At 44.1% G+C, this 19,756-nt stretch overlaps 1 protein-coding gene across 1 annotated transcript in view; it reads right to left on the bottom strand.

Annotated features, from left to right (window-relative positions):
• Positions 1–1,313: 1,313 nt before the first annotated feature.
• The window catches only part of p3h2 (prolyl 3-hydroxylase 2), a 115,157-nt gene continuing 96,714 nt past the window's right edge, over positions 1,314–19,756 (bottom strand). Inside the window, exons 6-15 of the mRNA XM_029695581.1 lie at positions 16,035–16,124; positions 15,595–15,635; positions 14,998–15,089; positions 14,270–14,397; positions 9,968–10,063; positions 8,366–8,516; positions 7,682–7,799; positions 3,697–3,772; positions 3,342–3,482; positions 1,314–2,701 (exon numbers count right to left, since the gene is read on the bottom strand). Of these exons, the coding sequence (XP_029551441.1) occupies positions 2,600–2,701; positions 3,342–3,482; positions 3,697–3,772; positions 7,682–7,799; positions 8,366–8,516; positions 9,968–10,063; positions 14,270–14,397; positions 14,998–15,089; positions 15,595–15,635; positions 16,035–16,124 (1,035 nt within the window). The 3' untranslated portion in view covers positions 1,314–2,599. The remainder of the gene's footprint in view (positions 2,702–3,341; positions 3,483–3,696; positions 3,773–7,681; positions 7,800–8,365; positions 8,517–9,967; positions 10,064–14,269; positions 14,398–14,997; positions 15,090–15,594; positions 15,636–16,034; positions 16,125–19,756) is intronic.

Genomic DNA, 19,756 nt, shown 5'->3' with positions numbered 1-19,756 from the left:
ATGGCTCGATAATGTATATATAATGTGTAATTACCCTGAACAAAAATAAACTCAACATGCAACAATTTCAAAGATTTTACTGAGTTACAGTTCATACAGTATAAGGAAATCAGTCAATTGAAATAAACTTATTAGGCCCTACTCTATGGATTTCACAACTCAGAATATAAATATGCATCTGTTGGTCACATATACCTAAAAAAAAGTAGCGACTTGGATCAGAAAAACCCAGACTAGGACTATATCTGGTGTGACCAACATTTGCCTCATGCAGCACGACACATCTCCTTTGCATAGAGTTGATCAGGCTGTTTATTGTGGCCTGTGGAATGTTGTCCCACTCCTCTTCAATGGCTGTGTGAATTTGTTGTCAGTAACTGTAACACACTGTCGTACACGTTTATCCAGAGCATCCTAAACGTGCTCAATGGGTGACATGTCTGGCGAGTATTCAGGCCTTGGAAGAACTGGGACATTTTTAGCTTCCAGGAACTGTGTACAGATGCTGCAGTCAGGTCAAGACCCTGGTGAGGACACAGATGAGCTTCCCTGAGACGGTTTCTGGCAGTTTGTGCAGAAATTCTTTGGTTGTGCAAACCCAGTTTCATCAGCTTTCCGGTTGGCTGGTCTCAGACCATCCCGCAGGTGAAGAAGCCGGATGTGGGGGTCCTGGGCTGGTGTGGTTACATGTGGTCTGCGGTTGTGAGGCAGGTTGGAGGTACTGCCAAATTCTCTAAAACGATGGAGGCTGCACATGGTAGAGAAATTAACATAAAATTCTCTGACAACAACTCTGGTGGACATTCCTGCAGTCAGCATGCCAATTGCATGCTCCCTCAAAACATAAGGCATCTGTAGCATTGTGTTGTATGACAAAACTGCACATTTTAGAGTGTCCTTTTATTGTCCCCAGCACAAGGTGCACCTGTGTAATGATCATGCTGTTTAATCAGCTTCTTTATATGCCACACCTGTCAGGTGGATAGATTATCTTGGCAAAGGAGAAATGCTCATTAACAGGGATGTAAACAAATTTGAGAGAAATACGTTTTTTGTGCGTATGGAACATTTCGTGCATCTTTTATTTCAGCTCATGAAACATGGGACCAACACTTTACATGTTGCGTTTATATTTTTGTTCAGTATAGAAAAAGGATTTAATGATTTACTGCTGTCATATTCATGTCTAGATTTTCGAATACATTTTTGCAAAAACCACTTCTCTAAATGTTTGTTAACTGAACCTATTTAAAATGTGTTGACAAACTGTAAACAATGTACACATTCCCAAATGAAGGATACAGTTAAAACTATTTTATGCAATATTGTCTTTTTAGTTTATTACACATTACAACAAAAGAGATGGATACAACAATTTGTTTGTGTTACAGCAATTCATATTTAAATATTAGTTAGACAAAAGTGGCCATCCTCCCTATCAAAAGATAAGCTAAAACCCTACTCTATTAACTTAAAATGATAAGTTACATTTAGTTAGCAGTTGTATCATTGAAATATCACAGTACACACAAGGCACATTCTTTCCATTGGACTAGAACAGTGCCTGTCTATTGTTACCCATGAAATGAGGACGTTTTGAAAGGAAAGGACACTTGTTACGCCACCTTAAAATAATCATTCCTTTAAACAGGAATAAATTACATCTTTTATTAAAAAGGTTCTAATATCAAATGCCGACAATTGCAATAGCAGCTGTCTATCTTTAAAACACACATCATTGTGTCAGCTAACTTGTAAACAGTTATCTTACTCTGTGTTGGAGGGATTAGCTCTGGTCCGAGGCGTTACTAAGGCTTGCTAACACTAGTAAGACGCACAAACGTCATGGACCAGAGCTAGGGAGTGATGACGTCTTTATCACACTACAAACAGGAAGTGCACATAAAGTCGGGACAGATAAGATCAGACATTACTGTCCGTCACTGAAAAGGATTATAGCTCCCTGTTTGTAAAAATAATGCCCGACATCTTTCTCTCGGTAAATGCATATTCAAGACAATATTTCAATGAATAAATAGATAAACATTTACTGTGTTTACACTCCGCCTGAAAGAAATATTGTTTTATGAGTGCATGTTTTAAACATTATAAACCAAAGCATAAACAGACATTTATTTTTTATAACAGAGAGAAACAACTGGCGTTCTTCTCTTTGGCTTGTTCACAGTGCAGTACGAACTGGACGTATGTAGGACAGGGTGGGATTGTAACAACCTCGTATATGAATCACAAAGTGACCTGGCACTTTAATGTTCATCACAAAGGTGACCTGGAACTTTAAAGTTCATCACAAGGTGACCTGGAACTTTAAAGTGTGAGGCACAATGACTGGGTTTCAACCCAACAGAGATAGTTTTTCTCTCTAGTGACTAAGACCCAAATGGGAACTCAAGTACTGGTATTTACATAAATAAAAATCACAACAACACTAAAGCCACGATGACAACAAAACTAAGAACAACAACGATATAACCTGCACATCAAACAGTACAAAAATAAAATTGTTCTGATCCAAACTTCATTAAATAAATAGACAGATAAAGATTTGGGGGATGCAGAGCTGGGTGTTGGTTGGCTACTACAGTTCATCTTTGGGGTTGATGTTGAGGCTCGTGTCCCACTTTGATTGGCTGCTCTGGTTGTCCAATGCCTGCACCACCTCATCAGCCTGTAGACGCTCCTGGAGGAGAGAGGGGGGAGAGGGGAGGGGAGGGGAAAAAACAGGAACAATGTATTATGATACAAACATCTCTCTAAACAAATACCAATAAACATACTCCTAAACAAATACCAATAAACATACTCCTAAACAAATACCAATAAACATACTCCTAAACAAATACCAATAAACATACTCCTAAACAAATACCAATAAACATACTCCTAAACAAATACCAATAAACATACTCCTAAACAAATACCAATAAACATCTTCCTAAATAAATACCAATAAACATACTCCTAAACAAATACCAATAAACATCTTCCTAAATAAATACCAATAAACATACTCCTAAACAAATACCAATAAACATCTTCCTAAACAAATACCAATAAACATCTTCCTAAATAAATACCAATAAACATACTCCTAAACAAATACCAATAAACATACTCCTAAATAAATACCAATAAACATCTTCCTAAATAAATACCAATAAACATCTTCATAAACAAATACCAATAAACATCTTCATAAACAAATACCAATAAACATCTTCATAAACAAAAAGCAATAATATACATAGCATGATATACTATCCTCTATATGTGTCACTATGAAAGATATTATGATAGATGGGGTCATCATGACAGTTTACCAGTTCTCTGAAGAGGGGGTCCAAGGTGAACCACAGGGCCACGGCACACCTCTGCCCCCTGGTGACGGCCCTCACCCCATGGGGGTTCTCCCCTCCAGACGAGAAGCCCACCATACGACCACACTTTGGCTTCACCTGAGCCTGGGGGAGGAGGGGGAGACCATGGTCACACCTGACTGTCGTTATGAAATGGGATCACAGTGGATGTGGAAAGCTCCAGCTTTATATACACTAAGTTCCAAATGACAGAAACTTGCCATGAAAAAGTACAGAAGAAAGGGTAAGATAGTAAAACTAATAAAAATGTCAGGAAATACAGCCAACAAAAAATGTCCCTTCTCAGGAGAGGACTCACTGTGACTGTTTTGGCATCCATTTCTGTGAAGATGAACTCCCCGCCCTCAAAGTCTCCATTCAGGTACAACAGAGCACTGAGAACACAATGAAAACCATTGGAAATGTATACTGGCCATGCTTATGGAACACTAGGTAATGGAATAGTATGGTGCCATTGGTAGCATGAGTACATTTCAATGTATACTGAATAAAAAATATAAACGCAACATGTAAAGTGTTGGTCTCATGTTTCATGAGCTGAAATAAAAGATTCCATAAATGTTGCATACGCACTAAAAGTTTATTTCTCTCAAATTCCGTGCACAAATATTTGTTTACATCCCTGTTAGTGAGCATTTCTCCTTCGCCAAGATAATCCATCCACCTGACAGGTGTGGCATATCAAGAAGCTGACTAAACAGCATGATCATTACACAGGTGCACCTTATGCTGGGGACAATAAAAAGACAATCTAAAATGTGCAGTTTTGTCCCACAATACAATGCCACAAAAAAAGAAGCTTTTTCTCAAAAATGTATGGCGTCATGTGGGCGAGCAGTTTGCTGATGTCAACGTTGTAAACAGAGTGCCCCATGGTGGCGGTGGGGTTATGGTATGGGCAGGCATAAGCTATGGAAAACTAACACAATTACATTTTATTGATGGCAATTTGAATGAACAGAGATACCGTGATGAGATCCTGAGGCCCATTGTCGTGCCATTCATCTGCCACCATCACCTCATGTTTCAGCATGATAATGCACAGCCCCATGTCGCAAGGATCTGTACACTATTCCTGGATGCTGAAATTGTCCCAGTTCTTCCATGGTCTGCATACTCACCAGACATGTCACCCGTAGAGCATGTTTGGGATGCTCTGGATCAACGTATACAACAGCATTTTCCAGTTCGCGCCAATATCCAGCAACTTCACACAGCCATTGAAGAGGAGTGGGACAACATTCCACAGGCCACAGTCAACAGCCTGATCAAACCATACACGAAGGAGATGTGTCGCACTGCATGAGGCAAATAGTGGTCTCTTCAGATACTGACTACTTTTCTGATCCACGCACCTACCTTTTTTAAAAAAAGGTATTTGTGACCAACAGATGCATATCTGTATTTCCAGTCATGTGAAATCCAAATATTAGGGCCTAATGAATTTATTTCAATTAACTGATTTCCTTATATGAACTGTAACTCAGTAAAATCTGAAATTGTTGCATGTTGCGTTTCAATTTTTGTTCAGTGTAGTTAGGAAGCAGCTTAGCCTTGGACCAGAACTAAGCTTCAACCCTAAGATCCATTATAAACTGGGTGGTTCGAGCCCTGAATGCTGATTGGCTGAAAGCCGTGGTATATCAGACGGTATACCATGGGTATGACAAAACATTTATTTTTACTGCTCTAATTATGTTGGTAACCAGATTATAATAGCAATAAGGCACCTCAGGATTTTGTGATATATGGCAAATATACCACGGCTGAGGGCTGTATCTATGCATGACGCAATGCGGTGTGCCTAAGAACACTAATCTCATTGCAACTCCTCTCCAAGTCTCCGACCACTACCTTGTATCCTTTTCCCTCTCGCTCTCATCAAAAACTTCTCACTCTGCCCCTACTCGGATGGTATTGCGCCGTCCCAACCTTCGCTCTCTCTCTCCTGCTACTCTCTCCTCTTCCATCCTATCATCTCTTCCCTCTGCTCAAACCTTCTCCAACCTATCTCCTGATTTTGCCTCCTCAACCCTCCTCTCCTCCCTCTCTGCATCCTTTGATTTTCTCTGTCCCCTATCCTCCAGGCCGGCTCGGTCCTCCCCTCCTGCTCCGTGGCTCGACGACTCACTGCGAGCTCACAGAACAGGGCTCCGGGCAGCCGAGCGGAAATGGAGGAAAACTCGCCTCCCTGCGGACCTCGCATCCTTTCACTCCCTCCTCTCTACATTTTCCTCTTCTGTCTCTGCTGCTAAAGCCACTTTCTACCACTCTAAATTCCAAGCATCTGCCTCTAACCCTAGGAAGCTTTTTGCTACCTTATCCTCCCTCCTGAATCCTCCTCCCCCTCCCCCCCCCCTCCTCCCTCACTGCGGATGACTTCGTCAACCATTTTGAAAAGAAGGTTGACGACATCCGATCCTCGTTTGCTAAGTCAAGCGACACCGCTGGTCCTGCTCACACTGCCCTACCCTGTGCTTTGACCTCTTTCTCCCCTCTCTCTCCAGATGAAATCTCGCGTCTTGTGACGGCCGGCCGCCAAACAACCTGCCCACTTGACCCTATCCCCTCCTCTCTTCTCCAGACCATTTCCGGAGACCTTCTCCCCTACCTCACCTCGCTCATCAACTCATCCTTGACCGCTGGCTACGTCCCTTCCGTCTTCAAGAGAGCGAGAGTTGCACCCCTTCTGAAAAAACCTACACTCGATCCCTCCGATGTCAACAACTACAGACCAGTATCCCTTCTTTCTTTTCTCTCCAAAACTCTTGAACGTGCCGTCCTTGGCCAGCTCTCCTGCTATCTCTCTCAGAACGACCTTCTTGATCCTAATCAGTCAGGTTTCAAGACTGGGCATTCAACTGAGACTGCTCTTCTCTGTGTCACGGAGGCTCTCCGCACTGCTAAAGCTAACTCTCTCTCCTCTGCTCTCATCCTTCTAGACCTATCTGCTGCCTTTGATACTGTGAACCATCAGATCCTCCTCTCCACCCTCTCCGAGCTGGGCATCTCCGGCGCGGCCCACGCTTGGATTGCGTCCTACCTGACAGGTCGCTCCTACCAGGTGGCGTGGCGAGAATCTGTCTCCGCACCACGTGCTCTCACCAATGGTGTCCCCCAGGGCTCTGTTCTAGGCCCTCTCCTATTCTCGCTATACACCAAGTCACTTGGCTCTGTCATATCCTCACACGGTCTCTCCTATCATTGCTATGCAGACGACACACAATTAATCTTCTCCTTTCCCCCTTCTGACAACCAGGTGGCGAATCGCATCTCTGCATGTCTGGCAGACATATCAGTGTGGATGACGGATCACCACCTCAAGCTGAACCTCGGCAAGACGGAGCTGCTCTTCCTCCCGGGGAAGGACTGCCCGTTCCATGATCTCGCCATCACGGTTGACAACTCCCTTGTGTCCTCCTCCCAGAGTGCTAAGAACCTTGGCGTGATCCTGGACAACACCCTGTCGTTCTCCACTAACATCAAGGCGGTGACCCGATCCTGTAGGTTCATGCTCTACAACATTCGCAGAGTACGACCCTGCCTTACACAGGAAGCGGCGCAGGTCCTAATCCAGGCACTTGTCATCTCCCGTCTGGATTACTGCAACTCGCTGTTGGCTGGGCTCCCTGCCTGTGCCATCAAACCCCTACAACTCATCCAGAACGCCGCAGCCCGTCTGGTGTTCAACCTTCCCAAGTTCTCTCACGTCACCCCGCTCCTCCGCTCTCTCCACTGGCTTCCAGTTGAAGCTCGCATCCGCTACAAGACCATGGTGCTTGCCTACGGAGCTGTGAGGGGAACGGCACCTCCGTACCTTCAGGCTCTGATCAGGCCCTACACCCAAACAAGGGCACTGCGTTCATCCACCTCTGGCCTGCTCGCCTCCCTACCTCTGAGGAAGCACAGTTCCCGCTCAGCCCAGTCAAAACTGTTCGCCGCTCTGGCACCCCAATGGTGGAACAAGCTCCCTCACGATGCCAGGACAGCGGAGTCAATCACCACCTTCCGGAGACACCTGAAACCCCACCTCTTTAAGGAATACCTGGGATAGGATAAAGTAATCCTTCTAACCCCCCCCCCCTTTAAAAGATTTAGATGCACTATTGTAAAGTGGTTGTTCTACTGGATATTATAGGTGAATGCACCAATTTGTAAGTCGCTCTGGATAAGAGCGTCTGCTAAATGACTTAAATGTTAAATGTTAAACAGCCCTTAGACGTGGTATATTGGCCATATATCACACCCCCTCGGGCCTTATTGCTTAAGGTATAAGCTCTAACCTGTAGTCTCTGTAGGTGTAGGCTGGTGGTTCTTTCCAGCACTCGTTGGCCTCTGGGTCTAACAGACAGTTGTCAGCGTGGATGGGATGGCTCAGGTCATTTCTATGGTCCTGTTGCCCTGAACCAAACAGAGATCAACTTTATTAACCCCAGAACAGCACAAAACAGACTAAGTTTACTTAACCTACACAGAGGCAAACAAACAAAATTTGACTGAACCAACATGCTCAAACTTACAAAATCACATGACACTCACAAAGTTATATGACACTATAAGGAAAGGTTGATAAGGGTCAAGTTCCTGCCCGACTACATTGCAGACGCATGCCAGATCCTACATTGCATGGATTGGTATTAACATATTAGCTATATCAAATGATACAGCCATCTGATGCTCGAAAGCACCGTCGATGACATGGAATGCAACCATTGGTTGATGCAATGCAATGCCTACAGATCTAGTCGGGCAGGAACTCAACAACAGATATATTGATACAATAATCAATGGGCATGTTTGAGAGCATCAATTCTGTGAAGCATTGTGGGTAAGTTGTGACTGATCTACAAATAATAAAATAACTTATGTATGATGCAAGGTGATTTGTAGGTCAGTCATTTAACATATGCCTGCAATGTCGAACAAACCCTCTAGAACAAGACATGGTCACTGGGACATTGGCTCACCTGTGATGGCGGTACGGCACACCAGGTGTGTGTAGGAGAAGTGGAGTGTTGAGTTGAGCAGGAAGTAAGACTCGATGATGCGCCTGGCCCTCTCGCTGACGTCATAGAACAGACGAGCGCTCTTCAGAGGGACACGGCCCTCATAGCCGTACTGAAGGTAAAACACAGAAACAACATTGTAGAAACAAAACACAGTAGAAACAGAGTAGAAAGATGGTAAAACACAGTAGAAACACAGTAGAAACATGGTACAACCACAGTAGAAACACGGTAGAAACATGGTAAAACACAGTAGAAACATGGTAGAACCACAGTAGAAACATGGTAGAACCACAGTAGAAACATGGTAGAACCACAGTTAAATATGGTATAAACATGGTAAAACACAGTTAAATATGGTAAAACACAGTAGAAACATGGTATAAACATGGTAAAATACAGTAGAACCATGGTAGAACCACAGTAGAACCACAGTAGAACCACGGTAGAACCACAGTAGAAACATGGTAGAACCACAGTAGAAACATGGTAGAACCACAGTAGAAACATGGTAGAAACATGGTAAAACACGGTAGAAACATGGTAAAACACAGTAGAAACATGGTAGAACCACAGTAGAAACATGGTAGAACCACAATAGAAACATGGTAGAACCACAGTAGAAACATGGTAGAACCACAGTAGAAACATGGTAGAACCACAATAGAAACATGGTAGAACCACAGTAGAAACATGGTAGAACCACAGTAGAAACATGGTATAAACATGGTAAAACACGGTAGAACCACAGTAGAAACATGGTAGAACACAGTAGAAACATGGTAGAACCACAGTAGAAACATGGTAGAACCACAGTAGAAACATGGTAGAACACAGTAGAAACATGGTAGAACCACAGTTAAATATGGTATAAACATGGTAAAACACAGTTAAATATGGTAAAACACAGTAGAAACATGGTATAAACATGGTAAAACACAGTAGAAACATGGTAGAACCACAGTAGAACCACAGTAGAAACACGGTAGAACCACAGTAGAAACACAGTAGAAACATGGTAGAACCACAGTAGAAACATGGTAGAACCACAGTAGAAACATGGTAGAACCACAATAGAAACATGGTAGAACCACAATAGAAACATGGTAGAACCACAGTAGAAACATGGTAGAACCACAGTAGAAACCCGGTAGAAACATGGTAAAACACAGTAGAAACATGGTATAAACATGGTAAAACACGGTAGAACCACAGTAGAAACATGGTAGAACCACAGTAGAAACATGGTAGAACCACAGTAGAAACATGGTAGAACCACAGTAGAAACATGGTAGAACCACAGTAGAAACATGGTATAAACATTCACTTCAACATGTTGTCTGATAAGGACCTGAAAATATTCTCTAGTTGCCTACTAAAGTACTGAAATAGTGACTTTTGATAACTTCAAGAAAGGAGTGATACTGAGAGATTATTTTATGAAAAGGGCAATACAAATGAAGTGTTAAGTAAGTGTTCATACTGTAATCATTACTATCTGGTTTCAAACGGAGGTTTGTTTTATGTCCTGCAATGTGTGTCTCTGTATAGACGCTTGCTGACCTGCAGTGCTTTTAGCACAGTGGCTCCCTCAAACCTCTCGTTGGGTGTGTGAGGAGACATCTTCCCTCTGTATCCATCTCCTGCCATAGTGACAGTCTGTGGACCAAACACAGAGACGCATAAACCCCTGCACTCATAACAATGATAGTGTGTCAATGACAATGTAAACATGTTAAAACACAAATCAAAGTGCATCGGTGGTGTACCCAGTTAAGCAGGTGATATAGCGGGTGCAGCGACATGCTTATGTTACTAGCTCCTAACAATGCAATACAACATCAAACAAGTACACAAATAATACAACATTTAAAGAAAGAAATATTGAAATATAGGCACGAATCCAATTAAAATAAATAGCACTGTAACAGTAATCCAAAAGCTGTCTACAGTGCCTTCGGAAAGAATTCAGACCCCTTGACTTTTTCCACATTTTGTTACGTTACAGCCTTAATCAAAAAATGTTTTATCCCCCTCATTAGTCAGGAGTTTGATGAGATGTGATGGGTTTCCATGGCCGAGCAGTCTCAAACAAGCCTAAGATCAAGCGTCGGCTGGAGTGGTGTAAAGCTCGCTGCCACTGGATCTGGAGCAGTGGAAACACGTCCTCTGGAGTGATCAATCATGCTTCACCATCTGGCAGTCCGACGGACGAATATGGGTTTGGCGGATGCCAGGAAAACGCTACTTGCCCGAATGCATAGTGCCAACTGTTAAGTTTGGTGGAGGAGGAATAATGGTCTAGGGTTGTTTTTCATGGTTCGGGCTAGAACCCTTAGTTCCAGTGAAGGGAAATCTTAACATTACAGCATACAATGACATTTTAGATGATTCTGTGCTTCCAACTTTGTGGCAACAGCTTGGGGAAGGCCCTTTCCTGTTTCAGCATGACAATGCCCCGTGCACAAAGCGAGGTCTATACAGAAATGGTTTGTCGAGCATGGAAGAACTTGACTGGCCTGCACAGAGAGCCCTGACCTCAACCCCATCGAACACCTTTGGGATGAATTAGAACGCCAACTGCGAGACAGGCCTAATCGCCCAACATCAGTTGCCGACCTCACTAATGCTCTTGGCTGAAGTCCCTGCAGCAATGTTCCAACATCTAGTGAAAAGCCTTCCCAGAAGAGTGGATGCTGTTATAGCAGCAAAGGGTGGACCAGCTCCATATTAATGCCCATGATTTTGGAATGAGATATTCGACGAGCAGGTATGTGAACTGTGTAGTGTATGTATAGTGTGTAGTGTATGTATGTGTAGTGTATGTGAATGTTGTGTATAGACAGTATGGACAATATGTGTACAGAAAATATGTATATATAGGATGAGCCTTGAATAGAATACAGTATGAAGTGGGTAAAACAGTATGTAGACATTATTAAAGTGACCAGTGTTCCTTGACTTTGTAAACAGGGCAGCAGTCTCTAAGGTGCAGGGTAGAGTACCGGGTGATAGCCGGCTAGTAACAGTGACTAAGGTTCAGGACAGGGTACTGGGCGGAAGCCGGCTTGATGATCTTCTTGGCCTTCCTGTGACAACGGGTGCTGTAGATGTCCTGGAGGGCAGGGAGTGTGCCCCCGGTGAGGCGTTGGGCTGACCACACCACCATCTGTAGCCCTGTGGTTGCGGGCGGTGCAGTTGCCGTACCAGGCGGTGATACAACCCGACAGAAGGATCTCAATGGTGCATCTGAACAAGTTCATGAGGGTCATAGGGGCCAAGTCAAATTTCTTCAGCCTCCTGAGGTTGAAGATGCGCTGTTGCACCTTCTCCACCATGCTGTCATTATGAAGGGACCATTTCAGGTCGTCAGTGATGTGCACGCCGAGGAACTTGAAGCTTTTAACCCTTTCGACTGTGGCCCCGTCGATGTGGATGGGGCGTGCTCTCTATGCTGCCTCCTGTAGTCCACTATCAACTCCTTTGTTTTTTAAACATTGAGGTTATTTTCCTGGCACCACTACACCAGGGCCCTCACCTCCTCCTTTAGCCCGCTCCTCCTCCCTGGAGGCTGTCTCGTTGTTGTTGGTAATCAGACCTACCACTGTTTTCATCAGCAAACTTGATGATTGAGTTGGATCCGTGCGTGAAAACGCAGTCGTGGGTGAACAGGGATTACAGGAGGAGCTGAGCACGCATCCCTGTAGAACCCCTGTCTTGAGGATCAGTGTGGTGGAGATGTTGTTGCCTACCTTCACCACGTGGGGTCGGCCCGTCAGGATGTATAGTTGAACAGGGAGGGGTTAGACCCAAAGCCCTGAGCTTAGTGATGAGCTTGGAAGGCACTATGGTGTTGCTGTAGTCAAAGAACAGCATTCTTACATGGGTATTTCTCTTGTCCAGGTGGGATAGGGTAGTGTGCAGTGCGATGGCGATTGCGTCGTCCGTGGATCTGTTGGGGAGGTATGCAAATTGTGGTGGGTCTAGGGTGTCAGGTAAGGTAGAGGTGATATGACCCTTAACCTGTTATGCAAGGGGGCAGTATTTTCACGTCCGGATGAAAAGCGTGCCCAAAGTAAACTGACTGTTACTCAGGCCCAGAAGCTATAATATGCATATAATAATATGCATATAATTAGTGGATTTGGATAGAAAACACTCTAAAGTTTCCAAACTGTTAAAATAATGTCTGTGAGTATAACAGAACTCATATGGCAGGCAAAAACCTGAGAAAAATCCAACCAGGAAGTGGGAAATCTGAGGTTTGTAGTTTTTCAAGTGATTGTGTATCCAATATCCAGTGTAAATGGGGTCAGTTCACAAGGCTTCCACTAGATGTCAACAGTCTTTAGAAAGTTGTTTCAGGCTTCTATTGTGAAAGGGGAGTGAATAAGACCAGTCACAGTAAGTGCCTCAGCTGAAAGCTATGAGTTGTTTATTGCTCGCGGCCGTGAAGCGCGAGCTCCGTTCCCTTTCCTTTCTAATGACAACGGAATTGTCCGGTTGGAATATTATTGAAGATTTATGATAAAAACATCCTAAAGATTGATTATATACATCGTTTGACATGTTTCTACGAACTGTAATGGAACTTTTTATAGTTTTCGTCAGGACTTAGTGCCCACGGTTTGTGCATTTGGATTAGTGAACTAGACGCGCAAACAAAAAGGAGGGGTTTGGACATAAATGATGGGCTTTATCGAACAAAATGAACATTTATTGTGGAACTGGGATCCCTGGGAGTGCATTCCGATGAAGATCATCAAAGGTAAGTGAATATTTAGATTTCTGTTGTTTGAATTTGGCGCTCTGCAATTTCACTGGCTGTTGTCAAATCGATCCCGTTAACGGGATTTGAGCCAAAAGAAGTTAACCAGCCTCTCAAAGCACTTCATGATTACAGAAGTGAGTGCTACGGGGCTATAGTCATTTAGTTCAGTTACCTTTGCTTTCTTGGTTACAAGAACAATGGTGGACATCTTGAAGCAAGCGGGGACCACAGACTGAGATAGGGAGATTGAATATGTCCGTAAACACTCCAGTCAGCTGGTCTGCACATGCTCTGAGGGCGGGGCTTGGGATGCCGTCTGGGCCGGCAGCCTAGCAAGGGTTAACATGCTACAAAGATCGGGAACCCACAGTCCTCGCGAGCGGCGGGAGCCCACAGTCCTCGCGAGCGGCGGGAGCCCACAGTCCTCGCGAGCGGCGGGAGCCCACAGTCCTCGCGAGCGGCGGGAGCCCACAGTCCTCGCGAGCGGCGGGAGCCCACAGTCCTCGCGAGCGGCGGGAGCCCACAGTCCTCGCGAGCGGCACTGTGTTGTTTTCCTCGAAGAGAGTGAAGGTGTTGAACTTGTCCGGGAGCGAGGCGATGGTGTCCGCGATACGGCAGGCTTTCCCCTTAGAGTCAGTAGTTGTATGGAGTCCCTGCCACGTGTTTCGTGTCTAAGCCGTTGAATTGCGACTCCACTTTGTCCCTGTACTGTCATTTTGCCTATTTGATTGCCTTACGGAGGGCATAGCTGGTCTGTTTGTACACGTATTCCCAGTCATCTTGCCGTGGTTAAGCATTTCGCTACACTCACAATAACATCTGCTAACCATGTGTATGTGACCAATAAAATGAGATTTTTGGTTAAATGCGGTGTAACGCGCTTTCAGTTTTGTGTGAATACTGCCATGATTCAAGTGTTTTTGGTTTGGATAAGTTGTAATCGACACAGTAGGAACAACATCCTCTATGCATTTCCTGATGAACCCAGTCACCGTGTCCACACAGTGTATACGTCGATACTGTTCCCAGTGTAAATATGATAAAATACATCAAATCGACTGTAGTTAATATATGTTTAATATCAATTCTCTTACATGGGCCAGGTTTTTGAGCTCGGCGCACTCCTCCACAGACATGACATCATCCAGGAGAACCCTCTGAGTTCCGTTCAGGGCCTGTGAGTTCTGGATCAGCTGCACACTGTCATACACCAGGGGCCCTCCTACAGAACACACAGACCAGCACAGAGGATCAGGAAACGTGTTAACCCCTCAATGGCAGTGGTTCCCAAACTGTTGCCCCCCCCAGAAAAGAACCCAGTCCGGCTTTCAACTTCCTCTTGCAATAGTACAATACAAAGGTTGCCATTTTGAAACTGGGTAGTGAATAATCCGTTTTCCTCTTGTCATGTCAGTCATTGCATACCTTAGAGAGCTATTTATAACTTGTCAGACATGTGCAGATCAACTAGCCCATGTCAGCAGGGTTTTTTAGCTAGGTTTTTAAGTCCATAGATTTTGTTGTAATGTTTGAGTCCACTCAAATATCACATGAGTACACTGAGAAAATGAGCTTAAAAATGGCTAAATGTTCTCTGAACCCCATGACAAAATGTGTAGAGTTGCAGGAAATAATCTTTTAACCTGCTAATTGTTCTCTACACCAACAGGAGGACGTTCCCCAACGCTGGAAAGGGGGCCTGAGTTTACCAAATGGTAACATTTTGAGGCATTACCTTTTTTGCTCATGTCTTTGTCAACTCTAATTGAATAATTCCATTACATTTGAGCAGTTGTGAAGAGAACAGAGGATGTGGACGTACCTTCTCTGAGCTCCTGTGGCGGGGCCAGGGTGAAGTTCTTCTTCTCTGAGATGGGCACGTACTCCATCCATCCATCAGTACCAGAAGGGATCCTGCAGGGGGAATGGAAGAACAGAGTATGGTCAGTACATCAAGTTCATTTAAATAAGGCGGAGACCATCAATACAGCTGAAATACACCTTTCTTTGTCTCTCGTCAAGGAGTAACTACGAGACTAGTGACATCATATAGGCTGCCATACTGGAAGTATGCAGTAGATGTCAGTGCAATTTTATAGAAGACAAAGTACTCCAGTTCAAAGTACCACATATTGAAGTATTCAGATAGATAGATTCTTTATTTAACCTTTATTTAACTAGGCACGTCAGTTAAGAACAAATTCTTATTTACAATGACGGCCTACCCCGGCCAAACCCAGACGACGCTGGGCCAATTGTGCGCCGCCTTATGGGACTCCCAATCACGGCCTGATGTGATACAGCCTGGTTTTACTAGCGGTCTATGTAAAACGCATCATATCTTCGTAAGATATACAATTTATTTTTAAATATTATAACTATTGAACATTTCCAAGGGGATATTTCAGGGCTTGCTCACCTGTTAGAATCCTCTCTGCCTCCTGTGCTGGTCCAGTAATGCTACAAGGAAAACATTGACAGATCAGAAAATGTCCACAACATGGAAATGATGCAGCACACAGCACCAACGGTTCTCCATCATGGCCACCAGGCGGTGCTGTGTGCTGAGGGAGTAATGGTGTAACTACCAGGCACCTGTTACTGTGCTACACAGTATGAATCAAGTGTCTCAGAGTAGGAGTGCTGATCTAGGATCAGGTCCTCCCCCATCCATGCTATCTTATTCATTTTGTAATTTAAAAAGCAAAAACTGATCCTAAATCAGCGCTCCTACTATGAGACGCTTCATACGGCCCAAGCTCTTTCATTAGTCAGGAAAGCCATTCACAAGTTTTACAGACAGGCCAAAGAGTTCCAATAAGAGACTAGGTTGCCATTGGTCCTCATCGTACTACTCACCCCCTCTGACAGCTCCACGTGCATGTTCTCACTGCCAATCATCAGTAGCTCCAGCTCCTGCCTATGGCGCCGCAGGTACCACTCAGCCTTCTGGAGACACACAGGTGTTGGGCTGTTAATCTCCAAGGTTAAATCCATTTTGACTTAGCACATCACCTATCTATTGAATCTCCTTTGAAGCATAACGTTTAGGAAGACCCTAACCACTACACATCTGTAGTACTATACCCCCGTACGTACATCCCTACTTCCTTTTCAGCTGCCAAGCATCCTACAGGCATGACCCAGTGGGGGGGTACCATCCTCTCCTCTCCTCAGTGATGGACCCAATGGGCTGTGCTATATTGCCCTCTCAGCATTTCACAGATTAGCTTTTTACTAGTTCTTTCTGGCAGGGCCTTAAAGGAGGACTGCTGTGACTGGAGTGGCAGGAACGCAGCCTGACGTCTCTTAAGCATGGACCTGACCCGATAAAAAAGGCTTGTCTTGGACTTACATTATAGTAGCTGGGAGTAGGAGAGGAGAGGAGGAGAGGGAGAATGAGGGAAAGAATGGGCGAAGATCTGCAATAGACGAAAAGGAGTGACGCTTTGTTATGAAACCCGAGCAGCCAGTAGCGTTTGTGGTTGCCAGAAAAATCCTCTTTTCACTTGTAATGCATACAGCTCCTAAATTGTTTCAGTGAGTTTCTGTGGGCATTGGGACATGATTTCCCCCTACTCCCTGTTGCTGAAAGGTCTATTTGGCAGGGAGGCAGACCACAGCTCTCTACTGCTCTATACTGAGTAAATGAGGTCCCTGAGTCCTCAGAGAGACAGAGAGAGAGAGCAGGAGAGAGAAAAAGAAAGCGAGAGAGACAAAGAGAGAGAGAGCAAGAGAGGGAGAAAGGGGGGAGGGAGAGAGAGAGAGGAGAGGGAGTGAAAGCGGGAGAGAGAGAGAGAGAGAGCGGGAGAGAGCAGGAGAGAGAAAAAGAGAGAGCGAGCGAGAGGGAGAAAGGGGGAGAGGGAGAATGGGGGAAGAAAGGGGGGAGAGAGAGTGTGAAAGCGGGAAAGAGAGAGCGACAGAGAGAGAGAGAGAGAGAGAGAGAGAGACAGAGACATGAGGGAGAGAGAGAGAGAGAGAGAGAGAGAGAGACAGAGAGAGTCAGAGAGAGAGACAGAGACATGAGAGGGAGAGAGAGAGACATAGAGAGACAGAGAGGGGGAAGGAGGGAGAGAGTGAGACGAGTATGAGAGAGAGAAAGGGGGAGAGAGCGAGAGAGATAGCAAGGGACAGAGAGAGACAGAGATGTCATGAGCAGATGAGCAGATGAGCTCCTGCATTTTTCAGCATGTTCTTAAAAAAAGATAGATTTAGAGATAGATAAACTTGTATTTTTTGGCAGGGACACATACAGGATGCTACCCTCCACAACATAACCTTCACTTCAAATCAAAACTCCAAACCTATAACCTGATTTTGGACGGAATTATAGAATTTCCTGGAAGGCCCAAGCTATACAGCAAATGCTCTGGCAAACAAACTGAAAACAACATCCAACCTGGAACTGAGTGACTAATGTTTAGTCTGAAGCTATTTTTTTACTTTCAAAAGCCAAGAAGAAAAATATATTACAACGATAGATTTTACTTTATAAGGACTGAATGCTAAGTTAGGCTACCAAGCTTGCTAGGACAAAGAGATACATCTTCAATTAGCACTGACGTGTCAAGTGAGAGGTGTCAAAGCCCTTTAGCCCAACGATGGCAGGAGAATCAAACAGGCTACCCCAACCAAATGCAGAGGGTTTTGAAGCTGCCTCCCGCTGTTCAGAGGTAATTAAAATACAGTACCCTCTGTAAGTCAAAAATAATAAGGCAAGAAAAGAGTACAAAATGAAGCTAGAAATAGAACAGTCTACAGCACCCGGCCTCACCCTACTAGAATCTGTCAAAAGTCAAATGTTTACTGTGTGCTGATGATCTGGTGCGTCTGTCACCAACCAAGGAAGGCCTACAGCAGCACCTAGATCTTCTACACAGATTCTGCCAGACCTGGGCCCTGACAGTAAATCTCAGTAAGACCAAAATAATGGTGTTCCAAAAAAGGTCCAGTCGCCGGGACCACAAATACTAATTCCATCTAGGCACCAATGCCCTAGAGCACACAAAAACTATACATACCTTGGTCTAAACATCAGCACCACAGGTAACTTCCACAAAGCTGTGAACGATCTGAGAGACAAGGCAAGAAAGGCCTTCTATGCCATCAAAAGGAACATAACATTTGACATACCAATTAGGATCTGGCTAAAAATACTTGAATCAGTTATAGAACCCATTGCCCTTTATGGTTGTGAGGTCTGGGGTCCGCTCACCAACAAGGAATTCACAAAATGGGACAAACACCAAATTGAGACTCTGCATGTAGAATTCTGCAAAAATATCCTCTGTGTACAACATAAAACTCTAAATAATGCATGCAGAGCAGAATTGGGCCGATACCCGGTAATAATCAAATCCAGAAAAGAGCCGTTAAATTCTACAACCACCTAAAAGGAAGCGATTCCCAAACCTTCCATAACAAAGCCATCACCTACAGAGAAATGAACCTGGAGAAGAGTCCCCTAAGTAAGCTGGTCCTGGGGCTCTGTTCACAAACACGAACAGGCCCTACAGAGCCCCAGGACAGCAACACAATTAGACCCAACCAAATCATGAGAAAGCAAAAAGATAATTACTTGACACATTGGAAAGAATTAACAAAAAAACAGAGCAAACTAGAATGCTATTTGGCCCTAAACAGAGAGAACACAGTGGCAGAATACCTGATCACTGTGACTGACCCAAACTTAAGGAACGCTTTGACTATGTACAGACTCAGTGAGCATAGCCTTGCAATTGAGAAAGGCCACCATAGGCATACCTGGCTCTCAAGAGAAGACAGGCTAAATGCACACTGCCTTCAAAATGAGGTGGAAACTGAGCTGCACTTCCTAACCTCCTGCCAAATGTATGACCATATTAGAGACAGATATTTACCTCAGATTACACAGACCCACAAAGAATTCGAAAAAACAAACCCAATTTTGATAAAATCCAATATCTACTGGGTGAAATACCACAGTGTGCCATCACAGCAGTAAGATGTGTCCTGTTGCCACAAGAAAAGGGAAACCAGTGAAGAACAAACACCATTGTAAATACAACCCATATTTATGTTTATTTATTTTCCCTTTTGTACTTGAACTATTTGCACATCGTTACAACACTGTATATATACATAATATGACATTTGAAATGTCTTTAGTTTTGGAACTTGTGAGTGAATGTTTACTATAAAAAAAAATATATGTTTATTTCACTTTTGTTTATCATCTACCTCACTTGCTCTGGCAATGATATGTTTTCCATGCCAATAAAACCTGTTAAATTGAATTGATATGGAATGAAGGTTTGAGGAATACAAACACACTAGTACTGACCAGTCATAAGCTGCACAGAATGTCCGCTGGCACGCATTGTCCCATGTAGAATGCATACTGTACTAAATAGAACCTTGTTCCCTATGTAGACAGCTGTGTCCCATGTAGAATGCACACTGTCCTAAATAGAACCTTGTTCCTTATGTAGACAGCTGTGTCCCATGTAGAATGCATACTGTCCTAAATAGAACCTTGTTCCCTATGTAGACAGCTGTGTCCCATGTAGAATGCACACTGTCCTAAAAATAACCTTGTTCCC

Source organism: Salmo trutta, chromosome 17, assembly GCF_901001165.1.
Source record: "Salmo trutta chromosome 17, fSalTru1.1, whole genome shotgun sequence".
In the NCBI taxonomy this organism is placed as follows: domain Eukaryota; kingdom Metazoa; phylum Chordata; class Actinopteri; order Salmoniformes; family Salmonidae; genus Salmo; species Salmo trutta.
This window is presented reverse-complemented; position numbering and strand designations above follow the sequence as displayed.